This window comes from Chelmon rostratus, chromosome 6 (assembly GCF_017976325.1).
Source record: "Chelmon rostratus isolate fCheRos1 chromosome 6, fCheRos1.pri, whole genome shotgun sequence".
NCBI lineage: Eukaryota > Metazoa > Chordata > Actinopteri > Chaetodontiformes > Chaetodontidae > Chelmon > Chelmon rostratus.
This window is the reverse complement of record NC_055663.1, coordinates 19,711,971-19,727,095: the sequence shown is the minus strand read 5'-3', so window position 1 is coordinate 19,727,095 and position 15,125 is coordinate 19,711,971. Positions and strand designations below refer to the sequence as shown.

At 40.2% G+C, this 15,125-nt stretch overlaps 1 protein-coding gene across 7 annotated transcripts in view; it reads right to left on the bottom strand.

Annotated features, from left to right (window-relative positions):
- The window catches only part of plekha5 (pleckstrin homology domain containing, family A member 5), an 81,219-nt gene that overhangs the window by 20,029 nt on the left and 46,065 nt on the right, over window positions 1-15,125 (bottom strand). For 6 of the 7 annotated variants that reach the window (XM_041938189.1, XM_041938183.1, XM_041938184.1 and 3 more), the window contains 5 exons: window positions 8,220-8,340; window positions 7,975-8,079; window positions 4,297-4,369; window positions 1,778-1,878; window positions 414-529 (listed from right to left, as the gene is read on the bottom strand). In XM_041938189.1, the coding sequence (XP_041794123.1) occupies window positions 414-529; window positions 1,778-1,878; window positions 4,297-4,369; window positions 7,975-8,079; window positions 8,220-8,340 (516 nt within the window). Of the gene's footprint in view, window positions 1-413; window positions 587-795; window positions 915-1,777; window positions 1,879-4,296; window positions 4,370-7,974; window positions 8,080-8,219; window positions 8,341-15,125 lie in introns of those variants that run through there. The other variant, XM_041938188.1, reaches the window with a different exon arrangement.

The following is a 15,125-nucleotide window of genomic DNA, read 5'->3' as shown; positions in this document are numbered from 1 at the left end:
CATTCAAAGTGTGTTATGCCCACATGCACACGGGATTCTTGTGTATGTTACTCTGTAATAAACTTTGAAAGTAAAAATAGTTACATAACATTAAAGACAGTCGCAGCTTCTTCAACAAACCCACAGACCATAAATGTCAAAAGCGGGTGCTGAACTGTTGCTTAAGAACTTAACAGGCTTAAAAGAGGGATTTACTTGCTTATAGTACATATGCTCAAAAGGAAAAATCAGGATGGAGAAATTAACCAAGGAATGCAAAGTCAGTCGCACTTGTTTTAAGAACTGTCCTCAAAAGCCTTTTCTGGATGTCTTTTTCTCCACTGAAAAGCGAAGCAACCCACTGCAATCTCCCAACTTCAAATAAAATACAGGCCCTCTCCTAAAATGACTATTTCGGCGATGCTCTTACAAACCTTTTGACTGGCTCTGCATGCACAAGTGCAGCATCTGTCATTACTTTCATCCATGACTCCATCTCTTTGGCTGTGTCAGTGCAAAAATAGTATGTCCGCATGTTGGGATGTGTGGCCTGTTTTGACAATGGACGGGATCAGGGACAGGAACAGTGACACACAGAGAAAGTTACCTGAAAGACAGAAGGACAAAAGCATCGAGTCAGCTGGGATCTTTACCACTTTAACTCTGACCAGTGAATAAAAGTTGGTTGCTTTTATGTAGGTTAATCACTAACCTCAATAGAATAATGGTTAATAACGCATGTCATATTTCTTAGCAAATAATGGTGAAAAATGCTATGTGATGGCTTGTGAAATGCCACAATACTGTAGGACTCACCATGCAATGCAATGTATGGCAGACGCATTGTTCCGTAGTTGCTCAGTTTGCTTGCAGTGAACAAGCCAATTTATTGTTACAGCCAGACACAGAAAGAGAAAAACAGAATGTTTAGTGAACAACCTCAGTATCCTGTTTACCAATGTCTGAAAAACAAAAGAGCCCTGTCATTACTCCGCTTGCTTCAGAATAATCTTGAGAAATAAAGAACTTTTAATGGCATGGTCATTTTGGCCATAACATCAAGGGACAGAAAAGGTTTAAAATTAAAATATGCAGTGAAAAAAGTCATCCCATTCCTGACTGAATCACTGTAAACTGAAGAGGCCGGGCCGTGCTCTCGTGTTTCTCTCTTAACTTCCACTCCGTCTCTTTCAGCCTGAGTCTAAGTTGGAAAAGGAGTGGGCCGTGTGGTTGGAGAGACCTTGAGCAGACTCCTGGGCGTCTGTGTTTGGCTGTACTTGGCAGGTCAACTTTGTTGTCTCTTAGGGTTTATGAAGGACCCACAGTCAAATACTGTACACACCACTGAGTTCACATAAAATATGCCCTGAAACTTGGGGTTTTCAAGTCAAATAAGAGTATTGCAATGCTTTGGTACTCAAGCACTGTTGGCAAGAGCCTTCTTTGCTTTCTTAGCATTAGCAGTGTGTAGTTCAAGTTAAAAAAAATGGCTTGCATTACTTCACTGTCAAACAACTGAAAATTATTCCTACAGTAAAGACAAAACATGTTCAAAGTAAAGTAAAACTAGAAGCTGATTTATATGCTTAAGAAAACACTGGGAATATGAATCCACCGCAGCAAAAAACTATATTCTAACTTTAATCATAGCAGTGATCATGGCTTTGAACATTTAGCTCCTATAATTTCATTAAAGCTTCAAATGATACTAGTGATTTACTTTTTGATGCTCTAAATGTACTTAGCCATAGAATGTGCAACCTAACAAAGTTTGACAGGAATGAAAACATGCACTGACCTTGAAGGCATATTTTCTGTTAATGTGATCATCCACAGACAGCATGGATATACGAAAGCTTGGTAGGAGGATGCTGCCAAGAATCCCCTCCTCTTTTTCATCTGCAGAGAAAAAAGTCAACACAACGTATGACGGGGTATTTTTGTCAACTTGTTGTCCAGGGTACTACAGTAAACTCTAATGTGGAACAATAATTTGTAAACATAAAAAAGGCCAGAGACAAACCAAGTGGCTTGCGAGATAGAAACTAAGAGAGGAGTGTGTTGGTCAGATGAGCAGAGTCCAATCAGTAGAATAGATGAGCATTGATTCAGTGTCCTGTGCAGCTAGGCCGCTCTAATCCTCATTAAGTTTGCAGACAGGGCTCCACATTGACAATGGAGCACTCTCCACAGGGGGGATTAGATTGAGTCTTGAGTTTTAAGCAGAGAATTGCTTAACCTCCTAATTTGATATAAGCAATCTGCACTGTTTACCCAAAACAGGAAAACAAAAATATATGAAGGAAGCCAGTGCTGCAGCCCCATATGTGCATTTGCTCTCTTTGCTTGGTTTGTGTGCATGTTTGTGTTGACTGGCGATGTTATATAAAAGTCTCTTAACACACACAGTACACACACATGGAAAGTTTTCAGACTCTTTCAAGTTTTCCATATTTTGTTATGTTTTAGGTTCCCTTCATTTAGTACTTGGTTAAAGCACCTTTGGCAGCAGTGACAGCCTCAGGTCTTCTTGGAAATTATCCTACAAGCTTGGCACACCTTTCTTTTGACAGTTTCTCCGATTTGTCTTGACAGAATCGTTCAAGCTCGACCAGGTTCTATGGGGAGCGTCAGTGCACAGCCATTCAGATCATCCAGGGGTGCTCTACCGGGTTCAGGTCCAGACTCTGGCTGGGCCACTCCAGCCCTTTCTCAGAGTTTCCCACCCAAAGCCACTCTTATATTTTCTTGGTGATGTGCTTCAGGTAGCTCACATTCTGTTTTCATTTCTGACCCAATATCTTTTAGAGCCAGGGTTGTCAGATAAGATAGTATTTCTTTCTAAATGCAGTTAGGAAACATGCTTCTGTGATACCAAATATCCTAAATGTCATCCTAAACTGAGATAAGATAGAATTTCAGACCTACGAAGTTTCTGTAATGAGGCCCCTGGCTCCCATATTGAAGTCTGAAGGATTGATCTATTCACCAGCGAGTGTCTGTGTCTCTGCCTCTCTCTCTGACAGGCACACAAGCACAGAGGAATCAGCAGAACAGTCTGAACACGAGCTAACATTGTGGGAGACCCTGAGCGCACAATAATAGTCTGATAACTACAGCAGATAGCGGTTGTGTCTAGTTGAGGGGCAGCACAGTTCATGACCTCACTACCCACTCTCTGCTGATGGATGGATTCTCAACATGTCCGTCTGGATAAAGCCTTTGGGCCTGCTGCTGTCTATGGCTTTTGTCAGCCAGTGGGCGGAAAGCAGGCGACAGGACTGGCAGACACCAGAAATAACACAGACTAGATGTCACCCTGATCAGCACAAATGATGACTGTATCCGCATAGAGTGATCAGTGGGCATTGGGATATATGGCCTTGTGCCAGGAAAGACTTCCTATTCTCTCTGTTGCTGCTGCCTAACAGTAGACCTACTCTACATTTACCTCACAGCCTCTATGATTCACACAACTCATTTCATTTTTTTAAATAGGAAAGCTCTCAAACACTCTCCGGACACAGCTGTGTCAATATTTGATATGAGCCTTAGTACTGTGTGAGAGAGACTGAAATGCCCAGTCAATAGCATATTATTAAAAATATCACATTGAACACTTGCAAGTATTTTCCTGCTGCGCAATAGTAGCAGAGAGACAGGTTTATACGGAGAAAAACACTTTGATAATTGAGTGGAAAACACAGTTAAGATTATGACTGATGATGAATGAGGTGCTATGGTCTATTTAAATAAAATGTAGACTGAGTAAAAATGTGGTTATGAAAGTATGGGTGGCCTTCACTAAATTACAGAACCATGAAAATACCACAAATGTTCAAAAGCATGATCAAAGTGACCCCTCTGACGTGGAGGAGGATCTTTTAATATTAGCAAGATAAATTTTGTTGACTGCAACTGAATCCAAGATTAACGCTAGTGTGCGGCCACTGTATAAAAACGGCATCATATCTGGAAACTTGTTTATAACTTAACATTAGTGTGAAATCCAATCCAATTTGCTGCCATGCTTCCTCTTTCAACATTATGGCTGCATCCAAGCCTTGGTTAAAGCCCTGGCTTTGCTTGGGGAAAAAATGATGTCTCAAATGGCAAATCAGACAACAGGAGAGCCATTTCAATTAATATGTCTGCTCAGTTGGTCCTGACAGGCTGCTTACCACAAGGACTTGGATCCAGATATAATAGCAATCGCCAGGAGTGCAGCTTGTGGCTCTGAAGGTCATATCAGCAGTTTTGAACTACTAATCGAAAACACTAATGAAACGTGTTGGTAGCAGAGAGGACAGGACTCACCTCTGTAGTAGAAGAGGCACAGGTCAGACAGAACAAACCACCTCTTTTTCCACAGCTTCATCCCCGTACTGTCCTGAAAAGACGCCAGAGGAATACGACACGGTTACTACACAAACTAGTGGGAATGGTTTTAAATGACAGAGAAAGCACTTGCTGCTGTCCAATCGCTCCCTCAGATACAACTAGTTGAATTCTTTCCTCGTGATTAACTGTTACACTATATGTAGCTTAACAAACTGGGTTAGTGACATTGACTTCACATAAAGATGGACGACATGACAACTTCGCAAAAGTGAAGCCAAAACATCTCGATCGCCCCCCAGTGGCTGATTGCAGTACAGCTCATAAACCCCACCCACCCAGATGTGTCCAAAGACAGTTTTTGTCAGGTCATTTATTTCCTTAGTTATTTGATGCAGTAAATTGACTGATAATTGACAGCTTGTGGATGCTCACGATTAAGTTGAGCAAGTGTGGGGGCGGGAAATAGATACTGCACTACTGCACATCCCGATAATTACTGCGCAGAATCTGGTCATAAACGACGTCATGCAAGATGGCAGCGCCTGTATCTAAAACATTTTGGCTCAGTGGGAGGAAGCGGAGACATCTATCTTGGTTACTACCTTCGAAAGAACAGCAGCATATTTATTACCAGTAATCCCCTTTCCCCCCTTTCTCTTGTAGTCTTTTTGTTTCTGCATATGCCTTCTTGTACTCCTTTAATGTTTCAGAAATATATGCTTTAATGGAGACGGTGTGGAACTCATCCACTTTGTACTAAACAACTTCTAACACTCAAATTTTACATATTCTTGGCCTGAGAGTGTAAGGGTAAATTATTTGGTTCTAGGGAAACATTTGATTTCTGGTATGGGATAAACATAATAACAAAGAGAGTGCTCCACTGTGTATATAATTTCAACCAAATAAATACCTTTGGCTCTGAGGAGGAAGTCTGTTGTTCAACAGGCAAAAAAATAAACCTGCTCTGCTTAGGTTTTTCTTTGGTATTGAAATGCTGTGATCAAAGGGGGTTACAGGCTGCTGCTTGAAAAGGATGAAGGGTGAGGAAAAGGGTATTAACTCCCCCGTTTGCATTATTGGAAAACTTGAGCAGAGTTCTTAATCGTGGATTCAACCCGGAGACAAAAGTAGGGGGAGGGACTTCAACATCTCTGTCATTATGGTCAAACAGCATGTGGGCTGCAGTTTACTTTAGATGGAAATTCACTTCCATGAACCAGCATGTTTAACACATTAGTATCAAAAAGTCACAATACCAGATGCTGCTCAGTATGCTCATAATGGAGGCACATCAAGAATGTAACAAAAAGATTCAAACTTCTTGTGTCCATTAATACATCACCTTCCTCCATTCAATGAGGGTCTTAACCACTCATTTTACAATGTGTTCATGAATAAACTTTACCAAAAGTTCCGTCAGATCTCACTCTGTTCAGGCGGGAAGAGAAAAACGAGGCTTTCACCATCACATCAATCACCGTGGCATTTTACTCTCCCAATGGCTCGAGCGAGGGGCTGCAGCTTTTCCTCGGCCAAGGGCCTCAATAGCTTCCAGGTTTCAATGAGGCAGGAAAATAAAAGTGTAAATCCAGCTTTTATTCCGTGTAGCAGATTTGTGAGTCTTTTGCTTGATCTACGTCACCCTGATTGAGGTCCCCAAAGAAATAGCAGCTGGCAGCTGCACTAAAGGAAGCCATCATGTGTTCACAAAGCTGCGCCGGGCTGTAATCAAAACTAAATGAGTCTCCCACTTAAGAAGCATGAGAGAGTCCTGTCTGGCCAAGAGCTGCCTCAAGCACCCCCTTTTCACCCTCCTATAAGTAACCAGGGAGCTGTGATGAGGGATTGGTATTTAAACACTGGCCACACTGGATGACTGGCTGAGCAGAAACACTGGACAAAGACATGCTCAGATCCTGTGAGGCATCAAAAAGCATCCATTGAGCTTTCTGTTCCTGCAAATCTTACTGTTCTCAGTGTAAAAAGGAGAAATTTCAGTTTAGCTTAGAACAGGGTATTCTAAATTCATATACTCATCGCAAATACCCTTGTTTCTATCAATATCAATTATATCATAAACAAATTTCTAAAGCAAATGACCAAACAAATATAGCCAAACATACAATAAACTAATATGAATGTGTGTATAACATACATAACAACTTGCAGATAATTAGTAGAAGAATAGACTCACAGCCCTTAAGTTTCACACTTAAGTTTGTCCCTTATGTAAAGGGTTTAGACTAAGGCTCTCACTGTAGTTACTGTCATAATATGGCACGTGTGCTTCAGTTACCATGGTTACGCTTCCCTCCCATCATCATACTTTAGCGTTACTTGAAAGCAAAATTATTATTATTGTCAGTGTCCGCTAGCTCCTCCAAAGTGGACAACAAAGAGAATACAAAAAGAAAATGAAAGCCAAACGAAGTATATGGGAGGTGCAAGATCATAATCCAAAGTAAATTCAACCCAGCCATAAAAATTGTGCACAAGCCAAAGATGGGGTAAGAAGTAACTGACAAAATCAATGCGACAAAAAAGCACGATGAATGAAGGAGTATGAAAATATTAGTGTGATGGCAAGAAAGGAGTTAAAACAGACAAAAATTGGTGAGTTTCAATAAAAAAGATACATCTAATGATAATATATAAGACAGTTGTCGTCACGTTTGGCTAGCTAACATTAACTACATCAAATCTATGCTCTCTTCACACGTTACATCACTCAATGTTCAGTGGGTTTTCCTCGTCCTGGATAAATGCATCTTGGTGTCTCCTCCTTTCTCTTTAATCACCATAAATTCAGATATTGTCTCATGTTCCACAAACTTCTAAGAAGCTGGTATGAGCCCATTAATATTTTCTGAGGAAAATGGTTACTAAGGACCTTCTAGCAACGCATGAGGGAATACTTGAGTAGCTCACGTTGAGGGAAAAGAGATCAAAGGATTTTCCCTGACAACATCCTGAGGAAATCCTTCTGGTGATTTTGTGCCACTCATTTTTTTTTTAAGGCATCCTAAGATGAAAAATTAAGAACAACTTTAGCCTACGTGCTTTCATGTAACTGGACACAGTCTTTTATATTATTATTGTGTCATAATTATTAATAGATTTTTGCTATGTTATGAATAGGCTGCTGTATTATTCTTACAGTATTCTAGGTTTCTATTTTGTTATGTTGTGCACAGCATTGAAGGATTTCATTGCTATGTGTATGCACTATGTATGGACTAACTTCATTAACAATTTAAGCCGACAGCCATGCTCACAGCAAATGCACACAGCTCTACAAGACTGTACTTAGGTGCAGCAGCCTTTACAGATACATGCAAATATAAGCATACTTACCAGCTCACAATGACAATGCTAAGATTAGCTAATTAGCATTGAACAAAAAATATAGGTGATGGGAATTGGTTGTGGAGATATTTGATATTTGGTATATGATAAATGACAAAAATAAATTTGAAGGTAGCGCTAGATGAACATGAATATCCACAAGATTTCAAAGCAATCCATCCAATAGGTGGTGAGATATTTCAGTCCCTTGCATGGCTAAAAATTATGCCAAGATGCCTACTCTGCATCTCAGCACATTATATCATATGACATATTGGATTTACTGAAGTCATACATTCTGCTCACCTGTTTATACAGCCAGTTTCTTTTGATTACTGGGGCACCAGGATTCCTCCTGATGGAGTTCGATCTCTTCCCAAAGTTATGAACTTTTTTGGAAGGTCTTGATGGCTAGAAATACAGTATGAATGAGTAAACAGCAAAGTGAAGTCACACGCACACACAAAAATATGTTCTTAGACTTCTCTCAAAATTTTCAAGGCATTAAAATACGACATGCTGATGACCCGGACTTCATGAGTGTCACTCACTCTTCCTGCCGGGCTACTGGGGTTTGCGGCGTAGTCCGAGCCGCCCGTGTAGTTGGAGGCCTCACTCATGGTGCTTAGCGGCCGTTCCTTCTTCTCATTCGCCGGCACTTTGGAGGCAGATCTAAAGAAAAGACACAAAGCATGCCAAGAGCAAATCCTCAGTCAGAAATGCAGACAGCCGATTTACTGTACGGCTAATGACCTTGATGAAAGATAGGAGGAAGCAGACATTACTGTCTGTCCCAGATCATTCCTCTGAAGTTCGAACTCTATATAATGAGATGTCAACATGGGCCTATGAGTCAAGCCAATTACTCCCACCATGTCACTGCAGATACATCCCCAGTCCTCTAACAGCTTTAAATGCATCTGCAAAGTCTGCCCGATGTAATAAATTGCAGCAGTGAATCAGGTCAGGATGCCTCTAGAAGACATTTTTAACACACAAGTTGAAAGCATAGTAAGTTCAATACATTTGCCATAGGATAGAACACCCTGTGAAATAAAGTTGTCTCTGGCCCATGGAGATGTCCTACATTCTTTAGGAAGGGAACAACGTTGTGGTCTAAAGGGAAAAAGACAGGAAAACCAGAGTAGAGCAGAAATACTGCAGCACTGAAACAAGTGTAATCTCTCTGACTTCCTGGTTTCAGGTCACTGAATAAAGACAGAAACTGCCAACGCTGCACTGCAACACCCCGATCTAACTGCTCATTTGATCAATGATCAAACACTCACAGATTCACTTCAGATTATATGGTACCACTCAGCATAAAAGAGGCACTATTGATCATCAATGATCAAATGTTTCATTCGATATCTTTTCTATGTATACCGCCTACATCAATCTTCCACTCTATCCATTTGTTAGACACTGAGGACTACCAACACTCCAAAAAAGGAAAGTCAATCAGAAACAATTCAGACTCCATGCTGCTATGCTCAAGGTGCAAAAACACGAAAAAGGATCACAAGGGATAACATCAGCTTGGCTCACAACAGCAGGCAACACACACAGGATTTTCATTCCCGTGCAGCATAGCGACAGATCTGACACGAGCTGCAGACCCTTCAAAACAATGAGACAAAACCATGACAATCACAGACTGACTTTGTCTTACCTGTATTTAGAAGAAAAGTTACATATTTGTTGCAAGTTAAGACTTAGCTGCAAGAGGCAGCAACATCTTGCTGTTATGTACAGAGTTCGCTGGCTGTCTTAAGGGACTATACATATACATATATATACACATGTAAGGGGGTTCTGTATAGAGCTGAGACATCCCTGGAGACACGATCAAGCAAGTCATTGGGTGGACAAGGGGGTGACTAGCACTATCACTACTACTAATAAGCTCACTCCAGAAAATGAAGCTCTAAGGAGTTTCAGCACTTCCAGTGACAGGCAAATCCTGGGTGAACCATAATCAATGGTCTGTCGACTTGCCATCAAGACACAAAGGCTTGGAGGTGTGGAGAAAGTGGACCGACTCTGTTGTTAGAGAGATATTGTTCCATTTCGCCGACAGACTGTTTCCAAGCTCTAAACTGCAGTTCGTTTGCGTGTGTTGGGGCTTTGTTGATAATTATTTTGGGCCCGATAATCAACCTGCATGGGGTGAAATTGAAAAATACTGAGTGCTAATAATACAAAGCAGTTGTAAATACTGAATAAATGAAAAAAAATAACTGAAGCCTTGACAATGTGAATTCACAGGACAACTCTTTAGTCCAAAGCATTCCCCATTTGGCCTCCTCAGTGTTTACTTCTTGAACACTTGCAGTAAATAGAATGCACACATTCAACAGAGACCAACAAAAGCTTCAAATTTTTTTATTTTGAAAATGAAACTTTGCTCTAACTGGTTTCCTCTGAAATGTTAGCATGAAATTCCACAGGGATTATGTCACCGTTCATATCCACAACATGCAGTTCTGAGTGTGTCTGTTTCAAATTACTATTTTCTTGTTTAGGATGGTGCCAGCCCACAGTGGATATGACTGAGATGTAAGAATACAATAACAGTTGAAGCCAAATACCAGAGCTAAACAACAACCATCTCTGTATTTAGCACAGCTCCATGTCAACAGTGGAGTCAATAAATCTCAAATCGAAGCCTGAGAGGGCCATGACTGGTGGTCAATCTCCCAAAAAAGCATTATCTACCTGCAAAGTGAGGGGAGTGAAAATGTTGGCTCAGTTTCATAGCCTGGGTTTATAAGCAAATACAGCGCAGGTTTAGCACGCATGCATGCTCTTTCAACGCAATGCAGTTAACCAGGCATCTTTCTGCTGAGAACACTCAGGCACAAGAGCACACTTACTTTGACACCCAGGGGTGATTTAGTGTGTTGATTCAACATAACCTACATGCCTTTGGTCTGCTGGAAGAGGCTGGTGCACCAAGACATACACACAGAGGTACACACATCGAAGATGCCGACTCGACACATCGAGGCCCGCAGATCAAACTCAGGTCCTTCTCACGGCGAAAGTGCTGCCGCAGGAAAGAAGACTGCAGCCAATCTTACAGTCAGGGGCTTTAAGCTGTTAATCAGTGGATTTCCACGAAACGTGTAATGTGAAACATCAAATCTACCTAATATTGCTTCAAAGATTTACACCTAATTGGCTTAGTTTTATAATAAAAGCTGTATTTTTTTGTTATATTGTGTATTACAATATGACCATTTTATCACAGATTCACAACATGATTCCAGCCTAAAAAAGGTTAACAATAATACTAATTTACTTCCCAGATCAAGGTATGCTACACTTACTTTAAGGCTGCTATCACAACTGTGGTAGAGTTGTATCAAATTATTTGTACAGTATAAATAAAACCAATTAGTTTAAAAATTTTATTAGAGATAAATGTAAACAACCAGTGCCATGCTCATATTGTCTTTTATCAATTCTACATAGTAAGACATGTGTAAAACATATGTATTACAGTGTCACATCACTGCCTGGTCCTGCATGGATATTTGTGTGCCTGTGTGAGTCTGCGTGTGCACAGAGAGAGTGAGGAGGGATTACTCTGCCACTGAAGCTTGGCGCTCTAAGCACACTGGGGGGAAACACTGAACTGAGTGGCTGAGGGTGCATTTTAAAATGACCACACAGCATTTCTAAAGAAATAAGGGTGCTTTAAAACACTTTTGTTTGGTGGTGAACCCGGACCTTTTTCTTTTTGTGGAACAAAAGACTGTAAGACAAGGCAAGCATACACGAATCAAGATATCAGTGTACACATTTGTCACAGGTTCACAGATGCCACATAGCTCAGAGCTGGGTAATAAACCAGACATTTACACAAACCTATATTGACTCATTGACGTCGTCAACGGGTGAATCTTTCAAGAGCAGCAAGTCAGAATTCTCATTCTAGCACTAAATTGTGTTTCAAATCAGGCTGCATTCACTTTGGAGACATTACACATGAAAATCAGGTAACTGAAATATTGTGTTAACATTGCATAACATGTACATCTATTCACTAAGGTAATCGCATGTGCATTAGAAATGTACATAAATTCACATTCACAGGGACATGGAATGGATACAAAAATAAATGGTATGAATAATACAGAAAAAGAAGGAACCCAAGAGAGCCCAAGATGAGCACACTGGTGTGCTACGCCCGAGCCGGAGCTTTCAAATACAACTTGATCGCAATTTATTATAAATAGTTTTCCAACCTCCATTCAAACCTCCTATGATTTTAATTATAACCCAGCTCACTCTTTACCTCCTCCCTCCCATTCGTCCTTTTGACCCCCTCCCACACCTCCCCAGCAACCTCCGAAAATTATAATTGGATCTTATGTAGTTATTATTGCCTCTGTCCTCTTGTATTACAGGGCTGATGCAGGAGGGGGTTACTATATACCCCAATTTTTAGATGATGGTGGAATTTACAAGTTAACCTATATATATATATATATATATGATGGATCACATGCAGAGTAATACAAAAAACTGTGCTTTGTATTAGCCAATATGAATCTAAGAACATAACCAGGGCATAGCTTGTATCAAGTATAGCATTCACAGTATTCTATGGAAAACCAAATAAATAATAAATAAATAAAATACATGTACATATTCACATTGGCCAATATGCACACACACCCATACATATACATCCAATCACATACACATCCATAATTCCCACACAATGCCGTTATACAATCTACAATCTGGCATATAGTTGTGATTTCACTTTTTCCATTGATGGAGCAAGAAGTGTTTTGTCTGTTATGTCCTGTTTTCCTCCTATTGATAATACTAAATTAAGAGGATTATAAAACGATGAAAGCTGATGGTGTATATTTAGATCATGCTGATATTTCCATCTCATACCTACCATTTCTTTTGCCGTTATTCCACAGAACAGAATGTTTTCGTGATGCCTTGATAAACCACCAGGAGACGAATCATAATTAAGAAAAATTGTGTTTTGAAGCCAGGGTGTAATTACATCCATTACATCTGATAAAGCTCTCGCTACTTGCATCCAGATGGTATTAATCCCCGGACATTTCCACAACACGTGTATATACGATCCAATTTCATTTTGTGAACATACAGCGCTAATGCTTAAGCTTCGCTAGTTTGGCATATTTAAAACATGACTGTCCAGTGCGTGAGTCAGGGCTCTTACCTGCGTACATGCAGCCTGTACATCTACACGGGACAGAGCATGAAAGGGTGTTCACAAAGTCAAGGTTGTTGACAGTTTGTCTAAACAAAATTAACATTTAACTGAGCTGTGTATCACAAAGAGCAGCCTGCAACCCAACAGGAGTGCAAGATTAATGTTTCAAGAGAAATGAGTAAACTGCCAACAAAGTGGACTGAATGGCAGGGATATAAAAGATCTGCCCAAAACCTCAGCTTTCATCAAGGATGTAGAGCTTGACCTACAGCTCAGGAAAAGTGAGTAATGATGTCCCCGCGGTTAGTTGCTCATGAAGGTTTAGATGAGCACAACAAATGGTTCAGACAGCAAAGTGCACCTTACAGGACTTTGGAATGTAAATGCATCACAGGTCATCAGGCAAAACACCATTCAAAACACCCACAGAGCGTTGACAGTGTGCAACAACAAGGATTATTAACAGGCAGGCAAATTCACATTTTACATTTTACATCAAAAAAACAAACAAATGAGAACTCACAGTTATCCATTTGCACCTAATAGTGTTATTACTTGCTAAATGCTGGGTGACACAATTTTCCACAATTCACACTACAAAACAGAGGAAAGACAAATTTGTTCAGAATGAAAGATCAAATGTTCTGACAATGAGGGGGTTTGAAGACCAGCTGCAAAAAAGGCAGTATATTGTGCTGGTACGTACTGAATCTATAAATTGTCCATTATGTTTCAGATTTGTACCCTGATTATATCACTGTGGTGGTGTGGAGTGGTATGCAGATTTTTCCACATTAAAAATTTATCTGACTACTTCTTGTTGATGACACTGTTTCACTCAAAGCAAGGACTCCAAAAATAACTCTGATAATGAATTCTATTGAAAAAGACAAAAACAAGGCATTCACAAAGACAGTGGAACTGACCCATTCAAGTAAAAAAACGCAAGTTAAAAGGGGAAGTGGCTGATATATACAGTAACACTTTTAATCTAACTCTCCTTTGCAACATTTGTTATACTATTATATATACATACTCTCTCATGCTGAGGTTGCCTTTTATGTTGTCAGATGGGACAAATCTATTTAATTGTGCTTGTCATGTGAATTATGCTTGTAGTGGTCAGGGTTGAGTACGGGTGGGAATCACTGAGTGACTCATGTTACAATATTATCACCAAACACGCATGCATGCACGTGCACACGCGCACACACACGCACACACGCACACATCTGTTGAGTCAAATTGGCCGGGGAATCTGCTTACAATATATCACAAGAGGACATTTAGTCCCACCGCTGGCACCCATTAGTTCATGTATCACATCATACCGCTAATGCTGTCTTTTTAACTACCACCTCCCTGGACTTTGGAGTGGCTGATGTGGATAAAATCTGCTATAACAGTGTAAAATTCAACATTTCATTATCCTTATATATATATCATGAGAACAGTCTGTTTGTTGGAAAATTAATCAAGTGTATAGAAAAACCAATCTAGCAATCTTATCTACCTTATAGGTAAAGATACTTTGTCACATTAATAAAAAAAAAAACAACAACAACAACATTGCCATATGTAGTCCTGCTTGTTGTTTTTTTTAACATTGCCTATAATGGTTAAATACATCCAGAGATACCAAAGGGCCACCACAATATAAACTGCATGGCTAAATCTGCATGATAAAACCCTATTCTATATTGTGAAATCACCCCACCTGAATTGCACACAATCCTGAAATACATTATTATTACTGCAGACGTGGTCAGTTCATGCTTTGGTAAACATGTTTACATGTGAGTTACATAAATACTCCCTGTCAGCTTGCAAATGATCACGTGGACCACTAGAAATAGGCACAGACATGTACAGTAATGACAGCAGAACGCTGAGGCTGACATTCACTGAGGTGGGTGAAGCCAAGGCGTGACTGAGCCATGACTGGCGCAGTAACTGACATCACAACATAGCTGAGAGTGAGAGATGCGTATGTATTTGTATATGTCTTTTAATAACCCATAAGCAACATTGCAGCGGGTTAGGAGAAGCTAAAATGTGCAGATAACAGTGCCCCCAAACTGTGGGTTGTGTTCCAACTCAACTTTTGCAAACCTAAACTGACTAAACCTTGAGGTGGAGCCTACAATAACTGTGACAAGGGCAACAACGCCCAGGCATCACTGATTCACCCGCTCTGGTTGTGTTTAAGGTCAAAGGAGTTTCGCTGATCAGCAGCAAAACTTTG